This window comes from Aptenodytes patagonicus, chromosome 2 (assembly GCF_965638725.1).
Source record: "Aptenodytes patagonicus chromosome 2, bAptPat1.pri.cur, whole genome shotgun sequence".
Classification (NCBI taxonomy): Eukaryota; Metazoa; Chordata; class Aves; order Sphenisciformes; family Spheniscidae; genus Aptenodytes; species Aptenodytes patagonicus.
The window spans coordinates 57,117,809-57,142,238 of NC_134950.1; the positions used below are offsets into that span (position 1 = coordinate 57,117,809).

The following is a 24,430-nucleotide window of genomic DNA, read 5'->3' on the forward strand; positions in this document are numbered from 1 at the left end:
GACGTACTCTAGAATTTAACACGTATGTGGGGAAACCATATGCTTTTAGGCCCTAATCAAGTTAGTTATGTACCTGATTTTGAGCACAAACAATAATCTCACTGACTACGTTGCAACTATTCTGCCTTAAAGTAGACATGTAAGTATTTTACTGGGTAAAAGCCTGTGCCGTAAAGTATACCCTGTAAAACAAACATGGCAGTGCAGCCAACTGTCCGCTTGTTTCTTGATTCCCTGACTGCAGTAAACTTCTGCAATTCCATTCCCGTGGAATTTGAGGATTGCACCAACTGCATTGGCAGCCCCTCCTGGGATCCCGGTCACCCAAGGCAACCTCCAAGCTGCTCCACTGAGCCAGCTGAGCTTGGCCAAGCCACCTCGTTGTCTGTATTAAGGGCATGTGGTTAGCCTGTTTGAAGTCTGCCCTCCTGACCAATATGGGAGTTCAGAACCTGACATGCAATGAAACCTCTGTTAAATGTGTTCTTTTAGAGATCATATAAAAATCCTGATTGCAATGACTATAAGTGTAATTTAGGATCAGAATATTGGGGTTTGTTGAGCTGAAAGTTCTCCTCCTGCTTCTGCTGAAGTCAAGGGGAACCTTTGCCACTGACTTTGCTAGGAGAAGGATCAGACAGCATATTCTTGTGATGCGGAGTCTTCTGTTCTTAGTTTTCCCTAGAGAAAGGCTTCTAGGACCTCTGTGACTATTTGGTGTATATACAAATGTGGAGACTGCAGGGTTTCCACTCCCATTATTTTTGACAACATAATTAAACAAACAAACAAACAAAAATCAGGAAGAGATTTTTGTACCAGTGGTAATAAAGGGTGTCGTATTTTGCTTGAAATACAGCTTTCATATACCTACTCTTTCTTCAAGCTAAATGACTGTAAAATCTCAGCAGACGAAGTTGAAAACATTCCAAAACTCCTCCAAGTTTATTGCTATCAACTTTGTGGTGTTTTGTGATTTATATTAAGACTATATTTCCTGATATGTCTTACAACACTGTCTGGATAGAAACATCTAGGTTATCTCCTAGGATTCCAGTTCTCAAGAGGGAGACATTATTGTTCTAATTTTGCAATATTGGAAGGCTTTCATTAATTATGAGAGAGAAAAGGATATTATAATATTTTAAATCCAATAGCAACAGTACTCTAGCAGCTACTATCAACACTGCGTTTCACTGTTGCAGAGGGATATTTCAAAATATTATGCAGCAGCAGTTTTGAGTTTAATTGTCTGCAGATGGTAGATGATCTATTTTCCTCACTCGTTGCCACATTTCTAATAGCACCCAGGCTGTTCTATGTAAATGAGTGATCTTTCATATAATTTTGTCCTTAATTTTCCAATATTTTTTCTTTGCATCATTTTCCAGCTGCATCATGTTGGATCTGACCTTTTAATTTTTTTTATATTCCTTAATATATATGTATCATAGTGTGCTTAACCATTTAGAGGCAATCATAGAACTGCTGGCAAACAAAGAAATATGAGATTTTATTAATGTGAGCCAAGGTAATAGTTATCTCTACCAGTCAGTGATTGTTACAGCTCCACCAGAAGAGTCTGAATACTTCAGGCACACGAACGATTCAGGTTTTTCGGCTTTTTCTTGTCTTAGTGGAAAAACATGAACTTGAATCTCGGACCTCAAACAGTTACATACATACCTAATTAAAAGCGTGCCAACTCTCAGTGGTCATTCTCTGTATGCTGAAAGTTAAGTATATGGGTAGTGTGTGCATTTTCAGAACAAAGACCCAAGTGGGTACAAGAAAAATGAATCTTAGCTAGCTCAAAAATATATTTTACATGAAAATTATCTTAAAAAAGAATTACAGGAAAAATGTACTATGATGAAATAGGAAAACAAAAAGTGAAACTAGTTCAAATTACCTGGAGAAGTTAATACTAGAGTAATCTGAATGAGCAGTTAACTTTCACTTAGAAAGCCCAGTGCTGTGACTAGCAGAGCCAGAGAGTCTCCAGTTTCCTGAAATGCATTATATGTAAATAATGTGCTTTGAGTCCTCTTCCTGAATGGAAGTCGCATACGAAAGTTTATTAATTTGCAGAATAACCAAACTAACAACTGAAGATGAAAAGGAACTTGTGGGAGTTTTTTGGTTTTTATTTGTAGGAAGTTCAGACAATAAACTATTGACCAAGATTCTTCTTGCTGGCCTAGCTTCAGTCTGGCTTTTTTTTCCCTCATGCATGCTGACCTGGAAATCTTCCTTTGCCTTAGCTGCGATAATCGTGACTCAGCTTACAACACCATACATTCGCATCGCCCCTGCTGCAGGCGACGACCAACTAACAGGTCAGATGTTCAAGTATAGACAAGTCATCATGCCCATTTTGTCTCATTTTCTTTGGCTCCTTTTCCCTGATGGTTTCTTCACTCTCTGCTCATAAACAGTTTTCTATGTTAAAAGTTTCTTTTTGTTTATAATTTTTTCTTCAGCTCCATTAAATTAAATTGTGTGCTTGGCACCAAAACTTACACACGCATCCCTGTACGTACAACTCCGCTGCATGTGCCCATTGTGTGTGTGATCTGTGGAATGTTCCTTCAAGCCTGATGTTGTAAAGAGATCTAGTCTTGCTCCATCTGTAAATTAAATGACAGTTTGAATATAGTTATATATCTGTGTACCTGTTTATTTTTTTCTGTGTTATTAGATCAACACACTAGAATTTCTAAATAATTTAGGCTCAAGAGTTGCATGTGTAAGTTAGGACAAAGATCTTGTATTAATGGATTTTTTTTTTACTGCAGAATGTTGGGAAGATCGTATTTTCTGGCAACATTTCAATATGCAAAAAATTAAAATAAATAAAATTGATTCCTTTTTAATTATGTTATACATGAGTTCTAGGATTAAAACAAAATAACCTAGCATGTGACATATGCGAATGAACAAGGCTGTAAGGTTTTTAAATCTAATTGTCAAAGTAAACTCAGCACGCAAGTGAGACAATTATTAGGCTCTGCGTGGCTTGAAGGCCGGTTCAGAATGTACCAGAAAATCTTTATGAACTTGGGGAAATGATTCATTTTATCAGAAAATAAACTTATGCATAAAGCTTTTAAGTGATTTGGAAACCTTTTTATTTTCAAACAGAAGCAAAGAGCATTAAAAAGTGAGTTTGATGGAGTATGTAACAGAGGAAGTTAGACCTAGTCCATCAGCATTTAGGATATGATAAAATCATTGCCTTTTTCAAGAATACTGGCATAGTTACTTGGGAAGCATGTAAATGTTGCTACCGGGGTGTCTAAGGGACGAGGAGGAGTTCAGATGCTTAGCATCTGGATACTGCTATAGTCAATAAGAGACAGTTAAATGATTCAGCTTAAGATAAGAGGATTAGCGACATGTCTGCTATAGCTTCTAATTCTGGGGTATGTGTTATAATAACAAAGCTGAGTGATCCATAATGCCCAAGTTGCCATGTCAATCAAGACAAAATTGTTGCATGTATATTTGTGTTATGTAATAACATATGAACTAATCAGAATAACGTATTTAGATGATGCCAGTAAGTACTAGCTTGTTCTTGTTAGTGCTGTTTGTCAGAAGCTCTGTCCACATACATTTTTATAGTTCAATTATTTTTTGCTTGAGAATACAAATAAAGCTTTGAAGAGACAAAGAACATCTCTTCCATATCCTTGAACTTCAACAACTTTTGATTTCTTCACCACAGGATTCACATAAGCTTACATATTCTCCATATGGAGAATTAAATGTTTTTCGTCTCTTATTTTGTTTTTTATTTGTTTTAATGCAAAACTGGGTAGCTACAGGAAACACTGGAGATGTGCCTGTTCCACAAGAGGGAGATGGCTATAGTAGTTAACAATGAGAGAACAAAGATATAGCTAGCATAGGACAGCCAGCAAAGTATTTATTTGGTTGCTTTGTCACTGGTGGCTCATAGCACTGGCACTCTGTGGTTGTCTGTCAGATCTGTGACTTTTATTTCCTTATTTCAAAAAAAAAAAAATCTGTTCTACCAGAAACAAATTTTAATAGTGAAAAAGAAAGTATCAAATGATACCTGCAAACAGCATTTATGGCTATCTGTGAAATGTATTAAAAAGCCTCTGAAATCCCCTCATCATTTTCGCAACCCCTTCTCATGCTTGAAAGACTGTGTGATCAAAAGGAAAGAAGCATCTTCCTCCTCCTCAGTTGCCACAACTGCAATAGGGAGTGAAAAAAACTCACCCAGCCCATGTGGTTGGTCCCATGACAGCAACAGGAATTCATGTTTTTCTACAGAGACATACTGTGTAGGGGTCCCTTAGGGAGGCTTTTCGACTTCGGAGCAGTACAGCGATAACAGTATCTGCAGTACCCATGAGGAACCCAAAGATTTTCTTAAAGGAGATTTACAGGAGCTGGACTGGACACGAAGAAGCAGGGAATGATGCACATTCTCCCCACACTTTTCTCCTACAAATTCCCAGACTGTGGAAAGGATCTACATGTAAAAGAACTTCTTTATGTGGAAATCATAGGACTGTTGCTAACTGTAGTTACCACAAGCCCTACAGCTGTAACTCTTAAATGTTACTTAGCATTTTCTATTCAGTGCCTTTTCCTCACTTCTTTGCTCAGCACCAAAGTAATTACATTTGAAATCAAGAAATTACTTTTGTCTTTTAGCATTTGAGGAGATACATAACCGGCAGTGGGGAGGTCAGGGTTGTGATTTTCTATTTTTCAGGTGGGAAGTTGATGGTTCTTGCATAATGAAAATTTAAAATCTTGGCTGCATTCCTGAATATTGTTACCAGTTTTGAAAGGTCTTCCTCTTCAGAAAGATCATGATAATACAGCTCAGCTTTCAAGCCAACTCTACTTGCACTCATTTCCTCCACCCTCGTCATCAACTCATCCTGGCCCTTACTGGTGCAGTTTATAAACAATGCATTATTAGTTCCTTTTTGTCCTTCCTTTCTCCTTCTTTTTCATATAAAAATGACTTCCATTTATAGGATTGCCTGCTATTTGCCCTAAATATCTTGACAGCCACTCCTTGCTTCAGTACTCCTTTGCAGCCTGTAGCAAAAGGAACTTTTTCTTGCAGTTGCGCTTAAATACCTACAATGTAATTGTCCTTAAGTTACGGCATAACATAACATGCTGTAAAGGCAACTGTGTGATTTTGATTCTTACAAGCCAAAATAGGTAAATTAGTGTTGTTGGTATTAGTGAATACATTATTATCAGTGGTTCAATAACTTGGTAACTAAGGAATTCAGATCTGGGGGAGAGTGTTTAACTTTCAGTGTTAACCTTACAAAAAGTAACTAACTTGAAATCCATGCAGTTGACCCTATTCTCCAACAGATAGGGAGAATATCTAACTATCTAACATCTGTCAGCCAGGAGAAAAGACTATGTATACATGAAGCATAATAGTCCTCATGATACCATCTCCATGTTTTCATAAACAAATACGGTTTAACAGTACAGTTGAGATCATGTAGAAGGTTAACAAAAAACTTACCACATACATAATTGACTGTATGATCTTGACTTTAAAGTAGAATAACAAATCCATGTTTCTGAGAAAGCCTGAAAGCATTTGCAGTTTGCTTCACTATTTTGTAAGAGACACTTCATGTAATAGGTTTAAATTGGCCATATTTGGTATTCACTTGGCCCTCATCTATTTTGTTCTGTCTGCATTCTGATAAAATAGCATGCTTGGAATTACGATTAGGGTGTTCATTCTTTCAGGCATTTTCTTAATTGTTGAAATATGTCTGAGCTACTTATATTTAAATTAAAGTATTTCCATTTGTGATTTAGTGAAGCAGCCACTACTTCACTGGATATTATTAAGACTGATTTCCATAGAGCGCCCTTTTTACTACCCATTGTTAATTACACATGCAGCTGGAAGGGAGAGTTCTGTACTGTACACTCTTCAGAGATTAAATTCTTGGTACAAATCAGATACAACAAGATATGTCAGAAGTTTTAGAGAACAACATACTTGAGAATTGGGAAGAATTTTTAAAAAAAGATAGTGGCAATCTTAAAGCTTAAATTATTTTTACTCTGCATACCTTAAGGTCTAGATGAGCAGCATATTTTAGAACCATGTTAAAAGCACTCATAAAATAATCCCAATTGGTTTCTTCTCCCTTATGAAGTTAGCAGCATAATAAAATATACATACAATATTTCTTCAGATGCGTATTCAATACATAGAAAGATTTATTGCTATAGTCTGGGTCAGATTCTGTTCTCAGCCATTCCACTGTAAAAGTGAAAAAAATCAACTGAAATCATTGATTGATTAAATCACAAACTCATTGAATTTCTTTTATGTCAAGGGATTTACTCCAGATTTATACTGCATTACTGAAAACATAGTTTGTTTATTAACACAAAAACCAGCAGCATGAATTTGAGAAGGCATGTTTTCCTATTTATCTAGTTTGTTGTCCTTTACAATGCATGTGAAGTATAGCAACACGGGCTGGACAGACATTCACATTCATTTTTCTCCATCCTGAACCACGTAACATTGATTTAGATGTATGCTGACCTGTTGAAACTTGACAGGCTATTTTGGGTAATGGACAACCCATGATTTCCTAGTTGAGACTATAGTGCTGTCTGTAATAACAAAGCTATGTGCAGATATGTCTGTCTGCAGGTTGAATACACCATTTTAGGAGTTTATTCTTCTCTTGATACTTCTGAACAGCATTTACATCAGGGGGAGTTGTGGATAGTTATCCAGGGGAGAGTGAGCACCTATGTGGCGCAATGTCAAAGCCGTATTACGATGCTGTTGCAAGGCCAAGTGACAAGGAAAGCAGAGTGAGAATGGATCTGACTCTCCAAAGTGAAATTCTAAGCCTGTTTTTACATGATGGCCTCAGCGATTGTTGTACCGATTGTTCAAGGATTCTGGTCCTCTTGCTCAGCTGGGCAGAATGCAAAGCAAGAGGAAATCTTCCTACTTTCTGCAGCACTGGCTGAATGCATTTCAGTGGGCTGGAGTGTCACCTGTGATTTATTGCCCATTTTTGTTCTTTTATGTGTTATATTTGTCATTTTCACAGTGACAGTTTCATCTATAAAACAGTATAGTTACAAGAAAATGTTAAGAGGATACAGGAGTGCCATGGGAGCTACTGTTTCCTTTTCTCCTTTTTTTTTTCCTAGTACATTACAGAGTCAAATGTCAGGTTTTCTGTTTTTAAGACAGTGCAGCCAAAGCATCTAGGATTTTAAACATAAGTACATTTTCCATAGAGCACCTGAAGATGAGCTGAAGTTAAACAATTAGACAAAGAGGGCCTAAAAATAATGCTGATAACAATTCACAAATGCTGAAATAACCCATAATACAAATACAAGCCCTGTCAAGCTGTAGACAATAACCTGAGCTGATTAGAAGTCAGTTACCAATGTGATTCTATTAGTGATATTAAGTACTCCAGTTCATGTTTTACAGTAATAAGAATTCCTACAACATTTTCTGAAAATGAGTTAGCCTTAGTTTTGAATGTGTTCAAGTCATTACAGGAAAGCCAGAGGCTCTGATCAGGGGTTCAGGACCTCCTCCCGTTCAGCTCCTCTTACTCTGAACAGGTTGGGCTGGGGACAGTGGGACCTTTGCAACTCTCCTGCGTAAACAGGAGAGTAGGGAGGATGAAGTGCAGAGGGTCATACCAGCAGTTCTGCTCTGGCCATTCATGCTTGTGGTTGGCCAAGGAGGTATGGGTTCATCAGCTACCCTGGCACTGCCTCACTAGAGCCAGTCGTGTTACAGACCTGGGACAGGAACAGCTGGAGAAGATCCCATGACCTCGGAGAAAGTATCAATCTTTCCCCACCCGTTAGGAAGGACAAGTAGCCTAATTAGGTATGTTTTGCACTGTAGAAACTGTTTGTCTTTTATTCAGAGGAGTTAAAAAGTTGGTTGCCACAGAGTTAATAGTCAGTTGTTGCAGGAGCTGTGTTACATCCCGCAAGTACACAACTGATTTGGAAATTTGAATGTTCCAGTCCATAGCTGAGAGAAGAGTATGATTCCAAGTGTCAGTGTCAAATATCTCCTTCATGAAGAGCGTGAGACAAAATTTAACTTAAGCCACTAAAGATGAATCTGTTCAGTTCATCCCGGCTTGAAAAATAATCTATTTGCTCAGTAACATGTAATCTTAATATGAGGATATCTGTGAGGCTGTCTGAGGTTGGACTGGGGGGGAGGGCACTTTCCTTAATCTCATTACAAAGAATGGAAACATAAAACCCAGTCATGAAAATAACAATATGAATGAACTGACCAGGATAAATTCTTTACAAACTGAAGGAATCTCTGCCATCTGTGTAGTACCGGTCAGTATCACATCTAATCCAAAATATTTCAACATCAGCAATCTACAGAGAAGCAGAAAATATAAAACAAAGCAAAAATACCAGTAGGTAATTTTTAGAGCATGGCTGTATGTCATATTCTGTGTTATTTCATTTCTGTATAAAAAAAAAAAAGCCTCTGATTTTTACATTCAAAGCAGAACATTTTGCATGTACCGCAATGAAAAATTAAGGAGAGACAAGGGAAGAGAGAGAAACTCAGAGATATAATTAGTAACTAAAAAAACCTGTGAATTTCAATGTTTCCCATCTGTAGTTATTGACTGTATTCATAAAACGCTAAGCAATTAGAATTTTAATTTGAAAGAAAATGTGGAACCAGTTGTGGGTAAAATAACCTGGAGTTCTTAGGAACTGCAAATCTGGTGTTTGTATCACTGGAGAGTTTAACAAATGTGTAATGCAATATTACATGGATTACCTCTGTGTTAATGTAAGGTGAACATTGAAATGTGTTACGGCTAAACAGAGTAGTACAGCAAAGAGGAGAGTAACACTGTCAACTTTAATCCAAAGACACAGAACATACTACCTTGGGCAAAATAATGTTTCAGCAATTCACTCAGTTTAGATTCCGTGAAATAACTGAAATCTTAATAAATATCTAAGCTGCATTTGTCTGCTTGGAGTAATAACTCAACACTATGCAAGCCATGACTGTAGTTATTGACGGGTTTTTAACACCTGCTTCTCTAGACATTATATTGAAAATGTCCTTTTCTGCAGTAATGGGAGTTTGACTGCAAGAGCACATGAATTTAGAGCTCTGGGAAAGGCATTCAAGTATATGTGTGCATTTTCAAGTCTTTATTTTTCCAAAACTTTGAACTTTCATTTCATAGAATCATAGAATCATTGAGGTTGGAAAAGACCTCTAAGATCATCGAGTCCAACCGTCGACTCAACACCACCATGCCCACTAAACCATGTCCCTAAGCACTGCATCTACATGTCTTTTAAACACCTCCAGATTTCCTTCTCTTCATCTGATTTTCTGTTACTGCTGACCACCAAAAAGTTTTTGTGTAAACAGAAAACTCCCATGCAAATTAAAGTTGAGTCACTGTTTTGCATAAAAGTGAGTGGAAGTTGCTGTCTCACACGGTTTCAAGCTGACAAGAGGGGAAATACAGTAGTTTCAGGTTCTGTTTCATCTTTTGAGTTCATATTGGAAACACAAAGGGAAACAGAGGAACAATGGTAAATTGTCATTGGTCAGAAGCAAACAAAGTATTCATGAAACCTTTCTGAAGCAAAATGGTTGTATTTTGCACTTTTCAGTATGCTGTCATTGAATTAGACAGCTTCTGGTTATGAGTAAATGTGTCGATAATTAAAAGTGATATGAAAAGAACTGACGAGAAAAATGGCTATTTAAGGCATTCTTAATCAAATAGGACAGATGGAGATTTTTCTGTAACCCCTAAAAACTACAGGAAATATATGAAAAATGAAATGTAAACCAGTGATAACCATTCAGAGGAGGCCTAGTCTATTCTTGTCCCTGTACTAGAATCTTGGTTCATCTAACATTGCTTCAGTTTGGACAGGTTTTTTATTGGCAATACTGTAAACGCTTCTGAAATGTGAACAAAAGAATTGCTACACTGTATTGGCACAAAGACAGATTTAGAATTCTGTGGAATTATTTTTCCTTTCTTGTGCTGATTCTCCTTTCCAGTTCCTCTAGCCAACCTTCCTGCCCCAAAACAGTGTTGACTCTGGAAATGCTTTTAAAAAAAGGTTTTATGTCTTTTTTCCTGCTTTTTATAATTTTATCACAAATACAGTTTTACCTTTCTGCGTGCATCATTGCATGTATAATTCCATTTATCTTGGAGTAGAATGAGCTATGTTATGCTTTCCTCTAAGAAAATAGGTAGGTAGTGAATAATGGTAAGTAAATTCTGAGAGTGTGATTGTTTTTGAAGGATTTCTGAAGAACCCTTCATAAGGGATACAATGTGGAGGGAGGCTGGTAGCGGAAATCACCAGGAATGTCAGCCTCATCTGTGAGCCAGTGGCAGCATAGGCCAAAACATGCATGGATGTGCAGACCTACCGCTGGGATGCCTATACTACATTGTCCTTCTGCCCCCACCCCGCCCCCTTCCTCCTAATGGCAAAGTAACCAGGTCTTCACTGACTTTCCATTTGGAACTGTTCTTTAGTGTTCCTGTAGTTAAGTCCTCAGTGGCAGCAAGATCAGAAGACAGTACCTCACTCTACTACTTCCTACCCATAACTTCAGGTTACTCAGTTCCCATGCTGGATGTGATCCCTTGCATTCATGGATGGAAAATAAAACAGTTGTGTTTGTCCATGCCAAGAACATCTAGTTCTGTAGCTGAGTTTCACCCTGAGTAGGTCAGCTCCAGAAACATTACTCTGATCTGACTTCACATCTTCCCTGCCTGGTGGAGGTGAAATGAATACTAGCAAAACCACATTTTACCTCCCCTAGAGGGGCCAGAGTCCTCTTCAGGCTTCAAATCCACACCTTCTCTGTTTGTGTAAGATAGTTGAAATAAACTTTCAGGGATGTCTGATATTTCTTGACACTTTTCAGTATAGTTCCAGGAGTAGATCTGGTGTTGAAGGCGTGAGAGTCAACCTGAGGTCTCCTTCAGCAATAGGTAAAATTCAAATGCCCTTGGTGAGGGTGATGATAAATTATCGGCTACTTCTATAGGAGTGACTAGAAAGTGGTGCTGACTTGCTTAGAAAAAGCATTACATATGGACAGGATCAGTCTGGACTGACTGCTTTCATTTCCTTAGAGCTAATTTGAGAGAGTCACTCTTCTACCCTGAGTACTGTTGGCTTGAGGTTATGTAGAGAACCATAAAATCAAATGTTTTAGGGCTAAAAGCTCCCGTTGTTGTACATTATACCTCTAGGACTTCTTGTTCACAGAAGTCAGATTTATAAGATGCTGTTGCACTTCCAGTGGCTGCAAGTGGGACCTCTTTCACACAGCATCAGCTGGTAACCAGCCCTACATTTCAAAGAACTGAGACACCTGCAGTTCCAGCCCTTGTTGGTGCCTCTTTCTCAGACCTCCTCATCCCTGTTCAGTATGAGACCTACATGTATACAGATAATTTGATGCAAGTATGTTCTCATTGCTCCTCAGTCAACCTTCTTGATCAGAAATTTGCATCTCATTAAGTCATATTGACCTTTGTTGTGTTTGGGTAGTCAGAGAGCAGTTTGGTAAAGAAGCCCAGTTTCTTCTTTCCGTAGTAGTCAGGAGGATTTTATCTTTTATTTCACTGGCGGGGTCTGTCTTTCAAATATGCTGCCATGACCTTTCCCTTTGTTGACATAGAGGTCCGTGATATGCACCATTGTGGCTGCTTCTTTGGCCACATAGAGTAAGTGGCCAAAGAGAGTACTTATAAATATGTAACCAGACTTTTGTCTTCATAAAATAGGCTAAAGTGTGGGGGGGTACCCTTTAGAGCCATTTGAAAGCTTAAGGTTCCAAAGGCTTTATATTTTTTCCTTAGGAAATTATTTATTTCCGAGAAGGAGATACACTGTGTCTATATATTCTAGACTTGTTATTAATTTCTGGTTGTGGTGTAGCTGTTGAGTATGCTTTAAACATACCTTAACGATCTCAGTGCTATTAAAGTGTGAGGACTTACAATTTCTTCCAGTATGAGTGAGGGCTTCCAATTGCTTGGGTGCCCACTGGAGAGGAAAATTTTTATGAATTTTAATTATTTAAATTTCCTCGATTAAGAGAAAAGGGAAAAAAAGAGCAAGCAGAAAGGTTGGTGGCTGTGTTGCAAAGGAGCAAATGAGCTGTTTATCACGGCTTGCTTGCTTGTTTTCTTGTAAGTCCTTTTTTTAAAAACACAGGCTCCAGAAAAATCCAGTCTAAGGAGCCTGGATTAAAATCCCATTAAAAAATGGATTGTGCTGAGACCAAAAGATACGTGTCAAACTGGGAACTTTATTTGTTTTAGGCATGTTTTGTAAAGAATGTTATTATTCCTGACAACCAGAAACACAGATGTTTAACAAAAAAAGTCTTTTTGCTCACATGCACCAACATGAATCATCCACCAGTGAGCGATACAGTTCATTTGATAGTCAGTTAAATGAGTCATATTCATCAGTGAAGTAGTTCTTTGCATTTCTTTTCTTACAGTTTTGTCACTTATATTTACATTTTCGTAAAGAATATCACAAACAAAATTAATAATGCATAATTATTGTTACACAGTGGAGCCTTATTTTGATAGTCCCTTCTTAGCATAGATCTTTTTAACAAGGCTGTTTTTTCCTGCATTTAAAAAACACCAAATAAACAATGTACCAAATCAGCATGTGGAAGTGCAGAAATCTTTTTTAGGAAAGGAAGAGCTGTACACAGCAATATGTATGGTACCAATGATCACAAATTACAGAGAAGATACTCTCCTGCTAAAATGTAAGTGCTGTTTGCCTTCTTTCCTAGACATTCAAAAAATAGATTTAGTGAGCGCTAACACGTCATGGGAGAGAAAATCAGGATACATCAATTTCAACACTTAAATGGCTCCTGTGCTCAGCAAAACAGAAAGAAAACATAATCCCTGCCCCGTGGAAAAAGCAGTTTGTACAGGAGCATTTCCAAAAGAAGCCAGGAACAGAAAGGGAAAAATACTGTAAAAAGAGAAGTAAAGCAGACCTTACTCTGAGGCATTTACAAAACTAATATATTCAAGTCATGGAGTAGAGAGAGAAAACTGAAAAAAATACTGATCAAAACCACCTTCTGTCACAAATTATACCCTGCCCAACAACCCCTCGTAACATCTACCATATGGACAAAAAAGCAGTGCAGTTTTGAAGGAGAACTAGGACCACTGATTTGAAAGCTAACAATGAGGAAGGGGAGGGAGAACTTTCTCTTAGCTGGAGTTCTACCAGGAGTAATAAAACAAAGACTTTGCTAGCAGAATACATGCTGGCTAGCAGATGAGGACTGAATGCCAGTCACTTACAGTATAAACAGACTAGCCAGGGTGGTAATTCATTTCAACTACAAATCTGTATGTGTTTTGGGTCTTCTCCAAGACAGTCACAAATCCTGGCATCTGGAATGAACTTGAAACTCAAATAAAAAGCATGTTGGACTGGCTTGTCTTTTCTTAACACCAGTAATGCTGCTACAGACTTAAAAATGAGGGTACAGTTTTCTGCAGTCATGGGGGTCAAAATGCTGGTTTTTGACAGTTTTCTGCAGTCATGGGGGTCGAAATGCTGAGGAACTTCTGGAGGAAACTGGACATTTTGCACTACTGCCCCATTCAGGTGTATTTTGCAGTCTGTAGTATAGGATTGAAATTCCTGTTTATCATTTAACATTTATAGAAGGACCTACCTCTGTGGAGCACCTCTTTTCATACCAGTAGCACAGGCGTATTTGTGTACTTTCTTATTTTGTCATACTGCATTTTATCCCAGCCCTTTACTTTTGGCACCTCTGCTTTTCCTACCTTTATGTTACTTCCTTCCTTGGAACACCCTAACCAATGTCATCCATAAAAACGTTACTCTGTTCCTCAAATCACTCTTGAAGATCTTTTTCTACTGTGTTACTAACTGGAAATGCTGAGTGATACCAGCTAGCTAAAAGAGCAGGAAGAACAGAAGTGTTCATTTATTTGGGCAATGTAAATGCATTTTCTTAGGCGTATTTGCCTCCTCCTCCCACCGGCGATTGCTACACCTGCCTATTACAGCCTAGCTCAGCTAGATAGCATGCTTGTAGTGGCAAAGATTGCTTAGCTGTGTGCTTGCACTGTTCTTAGCACAGTGGGGCTCCCAATCTGATTTAGAGCTTCTAGATCCTACTATCATACAAATAATAGAGAGTAATAATGATAGTAGCCTTTGTAATTTGTGTTGTCCTTGGGGAGCATGGGCAGAGTCTTTAAAGCCAAATTCTCTGATCTTTTCAGTCGTCTTTGTGGCAGGGACAATAGGATCCTAGTGATAGGTGTTCCAAGGAAGCATCACACCTCTCTGCCTCCCTTCTGCCTTGTACCATTTTGCATGATTTCTGCCACCTAATCACAGTGCAACTGTCACACAGGGGTATAACGTTTCATTTTCCTGACTCACTCTGTGAAAGAAGTTAAAAGTAGGTGCTGAGATGTGGTAGTTGAATCGCACTGCCTGCATAAAAAAATCATGGGCTAGTTACTAACACAACAAGTTAGTCTCAAGTTTGACTGGAAACTAAGACGATCTGGACTAACTGTATTATTACTTTAAAGCCTTGTAAAGTTAGCCATTACATCAGTCACTGGAACACCTGTGAATGAAATACAGTTGGAAAGGCTTGCAAGTGACTTATCAAGCAAGTACCTTTTGAGAGCTTAAAACTGCAGAAAGGAAGTAAAAAAGGCAGCAACTATCGTCAGCCTTGAGTGGGAGAAATAAAATGAGACCAGTCTAGTTAATTAACTCAAAATAGGAGAAGAAATGTCTGGATTTTTTAAAATAGCTTTAGACAAAACAACCTATAGCTAGTTTTTAGTATCAACAGCTTTAATCTTACTCCTTTCTTTGAAAGTGTAACTAGCAGCTCCTAGACTATTGAGCCAGGGTTATTTTATTGGTCATTCTTTTCTATACAATGGTCAGTCATTTCTAACTACATTTTTTTGGAAGGGACTAATAAGCATTGAAAAGCAAGTCCAAACTTTGTTCATTTACAAAGAGAGAAGGAGAGAGAGTTTTTGTTCAGTTTGGTAGAGGTCCATTTCTTTTACTGACGAACACTTTCATTGGTTTTGAAAAACAAGGTAACGCTTGCATGTAAGTTAAAAGAATGATATTTTGCTTGGCTAGTTCATTCAGCGAATAGTCTTAGCTTCCATTTTAATGAGGAATAGTTCTGCTCAAACTTTTCTATCCATAAACCACCTAAAGGAGATTATTGTTTATGAAGTTTTGGGGTTGATCAATAACACGGCACTTGTGCTTTCTGAATGAGAAAGGAAAGGGAAATTTTCCATCCAAGGAAGTGGCAGAACCATTCTCCAAAAAGCACAAATTATTCCTATAATACTAATACCAGACCTGTATATCTCTGATGAGAACTAGAAATTCTTCAGAGAGAGAGGAATTTTTTTACGCAGTCTTCTAACCCATGGTACGGAAATAGAAATTTCACTGCATGAAGTAATTTAAGAATTCACAGTATGGCAGACACTAAATACTGGTGACTAGAATATAATTCAGTTCTCAATCTGAAGAGGAGGTAAGATGCCAAGAAGTGGCTGAGTAATCACTAAACTTCAGAAAAGGAGATTCCAGTATTAAGAAAAAGTTAACGGAATAGGTCTGAGTGAAAATAAGTGAAATAAAATCTTCAGGTGTTTCATGGATACTACTTAAAAATATTATCACTGGGTATTGCAAAGTACTGAACAAAAAGGGGCCCATGAGAGAAAGTCATAAAAATCAGGCCAGCTGAATGCCATTTTTTCTAAGTGAAATAAAAAAAGATATTTCACATTTTAAATGCTGCTGTAGGGAAAGCCACAAAGAATGGGCAGTAAGTAAGTAAAGGGGAAATGGGAATCTCTGAAATTAATTAGAAAAGCAAATAACTAAGGGTATGGAACCAAACGATGTTACTGTCTTCCACTTTATTCAATGCAGGAAGCCTGTGGAAATACTTTGCTGGGTTTTGTGGCACCTTGGGGTTTATCTCTAAGTGTATCTCTGTTTTTCACTTCTGACAGGAAGCACTCTAGTTTATTCTCATCAAGTAAGGACTTGCTAAAGTCAGCACCTTAATCCTTTTTAAACTGGCAGGAAACATTTCCTTGTCCTTTCATTTTCTAAGCAACTCCCTTGAGCTGTCCTGCACTCACTGGTCTTTACTGACCTATTGCCTTTCTAGAGGTGGACCATAGTATATGTGTTGGTTTGACCTTGATTCTTCTAACTCCACTAGCCCAGACAGTCTCAGTAAGAAAACAGAATTGAGGTTATTGTGCAAGTTTTAAAGTCAGGCTTCTGTGTGCAAGGGTAGAACCAAAAGCTTAAAAGTAAAATGAACAAAAAAACCCCAAATAAGTCATTAGGTCCAGTCTTGTGAGGAAAATGCGGTGGGCTTAGCTCAGCTGTTGGCACCAATATGCAGTCTGTCATTAAAAGCAGATATTTTACTGGAGATATAGAATTCCACTAGTCTTGTAGCTATATATTTTTAAAGTCTCTAGGGTGATCAAGAAAATTAAAAATTACTATGTCAGACAAACTGCTTGAAACAACAATAATAAATAAAATAAAATGCCAGGACTATAATATCATGCTACAATAGTGTATAGTTAACACTACTTCTGTAAAGAAAGATTACATTTCATTCAACTTTTTTAGTATGTGTCAGTACAGCAGAGTGAAAGAGAAACCAGAGCATCATTTTTTTAGACTTGCAATAGTAATTTTCCAAATCTCGCTTGAAAACATACAAAAAAGACTAAAAGCACAAATTGACATTGCAGAATGAATTTCAGAACTACTGCCCCTAGCTGCTTCGATCCCCTTACACACAGTTCACCTTTCTCTCCATGGTACCAGTGCAATTGCCTGGGTGGCTATAGGTTAAAAGTCAGTTAAGAAGTAATTATGAGGTGAGAGACAAATATTACTCTGGATCAAAATCTACCTGTCAGACAGAAACTAGAGAGAAGTAAACTGCCAGCTTTTATCGTAGCTAATGCACTTAAGGGTTTAATATTATATGCTGTACAGTATGTCTATTAAATACGTGGAAGAGTCAGCACTGAGGCAGCAGCTCTCGAGTATGATACTAGGTGATGTGGGTTAGCAGAATCCACACAGGACTATGTGAATTTCAGCAGGACAAAAGCAAACTGAATAAAGAGGTAGTACCAACTCAAATTTCAGTCTTGATAAATGCTATGTCGTGTTCAGCAGAGGTAAATTTGAATGACTTTTAACTCACAAAGGGTTCAAAATTGAACTCTGCACTGAAGAAAGGGATGCAGGTTTCACTGTAAACAATGCACGAGTGACCTGTTCAGTGTCCATCTGATGTTGAAATAAAACCAAACAGAATGCTAAGGGGGATAAAGAATGGAGTAGAACACCCCGTTGTAGAAAAACTGAGGCATGTTAAAGGAATAAACAGTATTAAATAAAATGAAGAAAGTTGATCCAGAATTTCTAATACTAAAAGACTCAAGGGATGCTCAAGAAAGGTTAAAGGCGGCAAATTAGGTTCATTTACCCAAGTGGGTTTCGGAACCCACTGACACCAAGAAGGGAGGATCATTCTGTCAGGGAATAAATGAGATGCTGAATGGAACTAAAGGAGAATTGAGATAATGCCAATATTTCTTTTTTATAATAATTAATGATAGGAGTTTTTAAAAGGCATGTCAAACATCATGTTTCCAGTTTAAGACAATCTATTATGAGTCAGGCTGAGTCCATCATGGCGGGAAGCTTTATTCTATTTTTAACTCGGGGTGGCATTACAAGCACTTTTCTTAGACAATTTGAGATGATCCCTCAATTGGATAATCAATAGATGATGCAATACGGGAGTTTCAGTGTCCTGGTGTTAGGCTCTGTATCTCTTCTTGTGTAGGCTTTCTTTGGAGAATTTGCAATAGTGGTGGATTCCTCAGCTTGTCCATGACTCCCAAGAGGGTAATGCTTTGTGTCATTGAAGGCATTTCATGAAAGTTGCGCTCCGTGATATGCAGAATATGTGTGTGCTCTGAATACGATTTTGATATTATCTCCTCTGCATAGTGTAAGTTTTGCTAGTTCCACTGAAGTGAGGACCCTGTGCTGTCAAAGAGAGACGTGACACTGAGATAAAACACATTGGATAGTTGAGAGTTCTACATGAAAATGTAGCAAGACTGCCTTCACTTACTTTTAACGTTTAGCATTCATGATCCCAAAACTAGCGCTGGAAGCCTTAATGAAAGGAATGAAGCCATAAGGCAGAATTTGATTTTAAGAAGGTATTACCGATGAGTATTCCAGTAGGTTAGCCTGAGGGAGATAATGAAGAATAGACTTTGGAAGGAACCAGTCTTAGAAATTACATCGAAAAAGATACCGCGTGTTGCTGACTTTGCATTCTTCCTTGCTTGGGTTTTAGATTTAAAAGAGGACTGTAAAGTCCTTATCACGTCTTACCATTTGCGTCATACTTGATTCACTGCTTCCTGTTTGCCAAGTTCAACTCAACATCTACCTTTTGCACAAAGATACTCTAGATGTCTTCTAAATATCTGCTACGCTTTTGAGTGCCGTGCAGATTACAGCAATATAGAGTTTAACAAAATGATTTCTATATGACACAAGGAAAATAAAAATAGAACTGTTTATAACAGAATTTTATGCATCTGCATTGAAGAAAATACAGAGCGAGATTCTGTTACCTTTACTCATACGAAGTAAGGATTTTTCTAATTCGGAATTTTATTGTGTATTAGCAATACAGCGTATTGCTATCAAACTAATATTCTGGTGGGACTGGGCACCAGATCATCTTCTCTGACTTAGCACTCACAGAAAGTACTATGGACAGAATTTTCCAAAGAACCTGGTTCCTGCAGTTAGCTCTAGATATATTTTGATTAAAGGTTATCACCTTTTCTGGCAGCAATACGAATTGCCACATTTTCCTGGCATTCTTCCTGGTAAGGAGTTTTGAAGATGTAGGCCAAAAGTGTAACTGTGGGCACTCAAATACTCACCATCTTAGAACATCCTGGTTACAATTGAGAAGACATATTGGAAATGTTTTCATTGTACTTTTCAGAAAAAATCTCTGCGTGTAAATTGATCGCTAATTTGCTTTCTTTCCAAAAAAAGGAAGTGAAGAAACAAGTAAAATATAATTGGTGCTTTCAAAATCCTCTGTGAAACCCAGACAGTGAGATAAGAATGTGGTCTTAAAATACTACGCTTCATTTAGCTTTTACTCTTCCTTCTTCCTTCCAAAAAAAGCTATAGCAGGAAAGTGATCCATAAATCCCTGTGTCCACTTTATGGCATGGTGCCTCAAATGATGGATGCTGTCACGTTTTGATTAAAAAAAAATGGAAGTCCATAAAAAAAATAAAATCAGTTTAGTGAATTGAATGTTGCTTCCTTAACATTTTTCATCCTGAACTCATTTAGTAGAGGAAATGGATATTTCATCAGACAGGGATTTGACGTTCCATCTCATTATACAGTAAACAGTACAAACGATGTTATTTTTTTTAAATGGAGAAGCTGGAGGAGCTAAGACAGTAGCTGCTGTAAGGCACTGGTTATCTCATTTAAACAGATATTAAATGTGGGTGCCAGTGGTGTGATCATCAGCTGCTTCCCACTTTGTGAATAAATTGCTTAGAAGGAGTCTTTTTGCCTACCAGATGTGACCTAGATTTAGATTTCCAAAGGCAAAAAAAAAAAAAGTCTATTGTGTAAAAAACAATTGCGGGTAAAATGCATGGTAAATGAGCTTATCTCACTTTTCCAGGTGTTTAAGCTAATATGTTGTGGAATTACAGCTTCATTTATGAAAAATAATTGAGGAATGTTCCAGCAAATCAAATTTGGATAAAGGCTTAGGATAGTTATTGTGTTGTTAGCAAGTTTCTAAATGGCAGAAAGAAAAGGGAGCCAGCACAGATAATAAAAATACAGAAATTTGTGAATCTGTGAAGAGGCTTTTATAAAAGGGTCAGGGCTGGCAGTGATATCCCACCTGTGTTGTGGTCTTGCAAAATGTCATGGAACAATGTGAAGAATTATATTCCTGTCAATGCATATGAAAGCAGGATTTTTCCTCAAAAGATCAAGCATTGATATCTGTTGGCCCTGGATAAGACTAATGACATTGGTAGGTTAAATGTATAAACATCGAACGAATAACATCCTTATTCTTTTTCTCTCTCCTCTTTTCTTTTTACTGATTCCATAGGGGCTGCCACTAGAAAACCGGACCCAGAGCCTGAGAAGCAGACTGACCATACTGTTAAAATTGCTGGAGTCATTGCAGGCATCTTGCTGTTCGTCATTATATTTCTGGGGGTCGTACTGGTAATGAAGAAAAGGTGAGCAATTAGTAGATGTTTTCTATGTACATATTCATGTCACAGCATGAACATCTCCTACAGCAGTTCTCAGTTTGATACTGGCAAAAGTATCCAGCCACCTTCATGGCCTTTGCCACAGAGTTTAGGAAGTACTGCTCCCTCCCACCCCCAAAGCTTTGTTGGGTTTTTATAAAACCACAGTATCTGTTACATCCCACAGCATTTTCTATGAATTAATGTTTGTAGCTTTGTTATAGAAGAAAAACAACTCAAGGTTAATGATTCTAGCACTTTATGCATTAGTACTGCATGATGGACTCTAATAATAGAACAGTATCTCTACCCTGAAAGTGTGAGTCTCCACTCTGTTCAACAGATCAGCTGAAAGTTACATGTAGTTTCATTCTTGAACGTAAAAGAAATCCTCAGTGAAACAGGAACTACAGCTAAGGTAATTTGTGCTAAGAATGGGGTCTATATTGTTCTGCATAAACTCCATTCCCTGAAAACAAATGAAAATGTTACAATGGTGCTGAATGTTTCCAAATGCTGGTTCAACGCACACACGCATTGAGATTGCTTTGCTTTGAATATCATTTGAAAACTGCTACAACATTAGAAGTGTAAGGCTTTTAAACCTGGTTGCCTTTCTCAACACTGTAGAAGGAAAAATAATAAAGGGAAAAATATCTCATAGCTAGGGAGGTGGTATGGGTAAGAAAAAAATCTCTGTGATGATAGAAGCTAAGTCTGGATTGGGAGAAATTCATTAGCAAATAGAATTAAGGTTTTAGGTTGTATACTGAGCGATGTGAGATTTGCAGCTGTAAAGGTGGTGTTGGGAATGTGTGAGAGCTGTGTAAAGGGGCTGAGTCATGAATGTCCTTCCATGTCTGCCATAGTCTTCTTACTGTCTCATAACCCCTCACCTCCATGCCATTCACCCTGTATCTTCCTTCGAGAGCAATCTTGGCCTGATTTTGCTCATCCCAACACTATGTGATTTAATTGTATGTTAACTAGTTTGGCAGGTCTGAGATAGACAAAACCCCTGAGCTGCCTGAAATTCTTCCAGAATTTGAACAGTGGCAGTGCACAGCTAAAGAGGCAGCTGCCTGACAGTGCCTCAGGGCAGGCAACAGAAGTAGCTGCTTTTCACTCTCCTTGAAGACGGAAGGAGGGCCATGAGTTAGAAGGGCTCTGTGCAGAGAAAGGTGAGTTGTGGCCAGGGCTGAGGGCTAGGCCACAACAAGAGGTAGGTAAAGCAGTCAAAAGCTGCCGTACAGAAGAGATTGAGACTTAAGCCCCAGGGTAGGTCTGGCTGGGGCAATGAAATTGACCCAGTGACCAAATCTTCTCAATAAAGTACAGTGTAGCAGAGTTAAAATCTGTTCTGACTTTGCAGTACTTTTTTCTTCCCACTTCTGATTTCTTGCATCATTCATACCTTCAATTTTAACAGTTGAACTCCCAAACTCCTCCCTAGGAGGACACAGCACTTGGCATGCAGGGGGAAAGCTTCTCGCATTGTCTGGCCAATCCTTCTTCACACAATTCCTGACCGGCATTCATCGCTCTCTCTCTTCCAATCTGAGCCTCTCCTTAAGCGTTTGTGCCAAAGGTAGAATATATTCATGCAAGGGAGACAAGTTCTTCTTGATCTTGAAGGGAGAGCATTGCAAAATGATCCAATGATTCGAAGTAAATAAGGTGTCAGGGTCTCTGGCTAAATGGATGCTATACCAGCTCTTGCTTCGTTCTCTAGGGAAAAGCTCTTTGATAATCTAATTGTTAGAGGCAGAAAGGCTCGAATCTTAAGTGTTTGCATGTTAATGCAGAAGGATACTTGATTCCTTCTGTCTACCACAGCACAGTAATTATTATTCATAGTAATTCTGTTGTTAGAAGAAAAGTGCATTATGTGAGCTTCTTTGGGGTTTGGAATAAATCTGCTTGTGACAGAGATGAAACTATTGAAAGTACAAGTCCAGGAACTCTGTTACCAAATACATACAATTTCATTGTGTAGTACAGAAAGAATGATACCAATAACTTAAACATATCCCAGAATGATGCTGCAGCCTTGAACAAAACAAACTGTGAAATGAGTTGAAGTGAATATTAAAAAGTAAGAATGGTTCATCTGTGTAACAGGATGTGACTAGGCTTTAATGAGAGTTTCAGGAGGTAGGTATATTGTGTCCCAGACCTCTAAAGCAGATGCTGTAGCATAGAGGGTCTTGAATACAATTACACTCATGACTTAAGCAAAAGATGAACCGATTATTCAATAGATTGTTACTGGTGCATTAATTCACTACGCTGCTGAGAGCCCCTATGGTTTCACCTTGGTTCAGTTACTGTGTATACATTATGCATTTGAAGAAAATGTATAAATCATTCTGCAAGCTTAGTATAACTGTAGTGTTTTTGTAGTTTTATGATGCTTTAGGTGCTACTTTGTGAAACAATCTTATCAAGCTAGCGTGTCGTTTGACTACTGCACTTGATCATTTTATTTCATTTACTTTATCAGGAGTTTTACTGGAGTAAAGATCTGAGTGAAAAATAAAACAGCACCTTATAATTCAGTGACACCTTTCCCCTGAGAACCACTTTCCTCTCTGCACTACTATGTGCAGGCTGTCTGGGCTACCGTGCTAGGTTTCACCATGCTGAGCCTACGTGCTCTGAAACTTGTCTTGCTTGGAATTAGCTACAGCAATATCCCATTCACACTCCACTATCCCAAGGCATATCCCAAGGCATATACTGTCTGTTATTCATTCTTTCACGGAAATGGGTCCTTGTAGACTTGCTCTCCAGATCTCACCAGTAGATTAAATTTACTCTGTCTCTGGGGCTTCACAGTGCTTAATTAACTTAATTGCAAACCATTTCTTTCCATTGTCAAGAGATTTGGAAAGCGGTTTTACTGTACGTGATAACCATGACTTTGTCCAACATATTCCTTTAATAGCCACCTCATTTCATCCAGCAACCATTCTTTGCTTGGCTGGTGCCAGGCACCACAGGCTTTCACAGATCAGCCTCTTTGACTTTTAATTCAGTAGCCAGGTAGGCAAGACCAACATTCAAAGCAGAGTTTTCAGTGCAGTACAGACATGTTTTGGATATGGTCACTGTCAAAGCAGTAGGTAGAGAAGTTCTGCAAATATCAATAGTCATTAGGCATCATTATTAATTTCACTGTATCGTGGTCTTCTGAAGTAGTTATGTTATAAACTGGGTCACAGAGAGATTAGGTGGCCTAACTATTCAGTGCATGGTATGGACTCACTAGTGAGGGTAGGAACAGCATGGACACTAAAACATTTTCTGTGTGGACATTCAGTCTTTGACTAAAGTAAACCAGATTTGTATGCTTGTCACCTGGGTCAGGGGAAGACTGTTAGTGCTTTCCTGTTTTTCTCCCCACATGGTTGTTCAGAGTTCTTTATCTGTTCTGTTCTATCTTGTCTTTATCCATTCAACCACATTCCTGCATACAGATGTCATGTAATGTAGACTAGGAACCTGCAAGCTATTCCTAATACCAATATGGTCATATCAATGAGATGATTCTTCTCTGTGAAGTCAGAATAATGCCAGTAGGCTTTCCTCTCCTCAGCTGTGCTCTGAGTCTCTCATGTAAGAGTTAACACAAAGTCAGCGGAAACCAATACATGTGTTTCCACAATATTGCTCCACAATAAAGTGGATTTTGAATCTGATCCTGAATATTAAATCTCAGGCAAGGCCCTTGATCTCTGCCAGTCTTTGTTATACCTGCATAGGACTTCATAAAAAATAAAAAATAAAACATGCAGCAAGTAAGTTCACCTTTTGATGAACTTAAAGTAGAGCAGTGAAAATGAGAGAACTGTTCCCACAACCTTTGGAAA

General features: G+C 38.2%; 1 protein-coding gene across 10 annotated transcripts in view; it reads left to right on the plus strand.

The window, feature by feature from the left end:
- The window catches only part of PTPRM (protein tyrosine phosphatase receptor type M), a 492,832-nt gene that overhangs the window by 308,896 nt on the left and 159,506 nt on the right, over positions 1–24,430 (plus strand). For 6 of the 10 annotated variants that reach the window (XM_076329941.1, XM_076329942.1, XM_076329946.1 and 3 more), the window contains exons 14-15: positions 2,265–2,339; positions 20,411–20,543. In XM_076329941.1, the coding sequence (XP_076186056.1) occupies positions 2,265–2,339; positions 20,411–20,543 (208 nt within the window). The remainder of the gene's footprint in view (positions 1–2,264; positions 2,340–20,410; positions 20,544–24,430) is intronic. The other 4 variants (XM_076329945.1, XM_076329949.1, XM_076329950.1 and 1 more) reach the window with 1 other exon arrangement.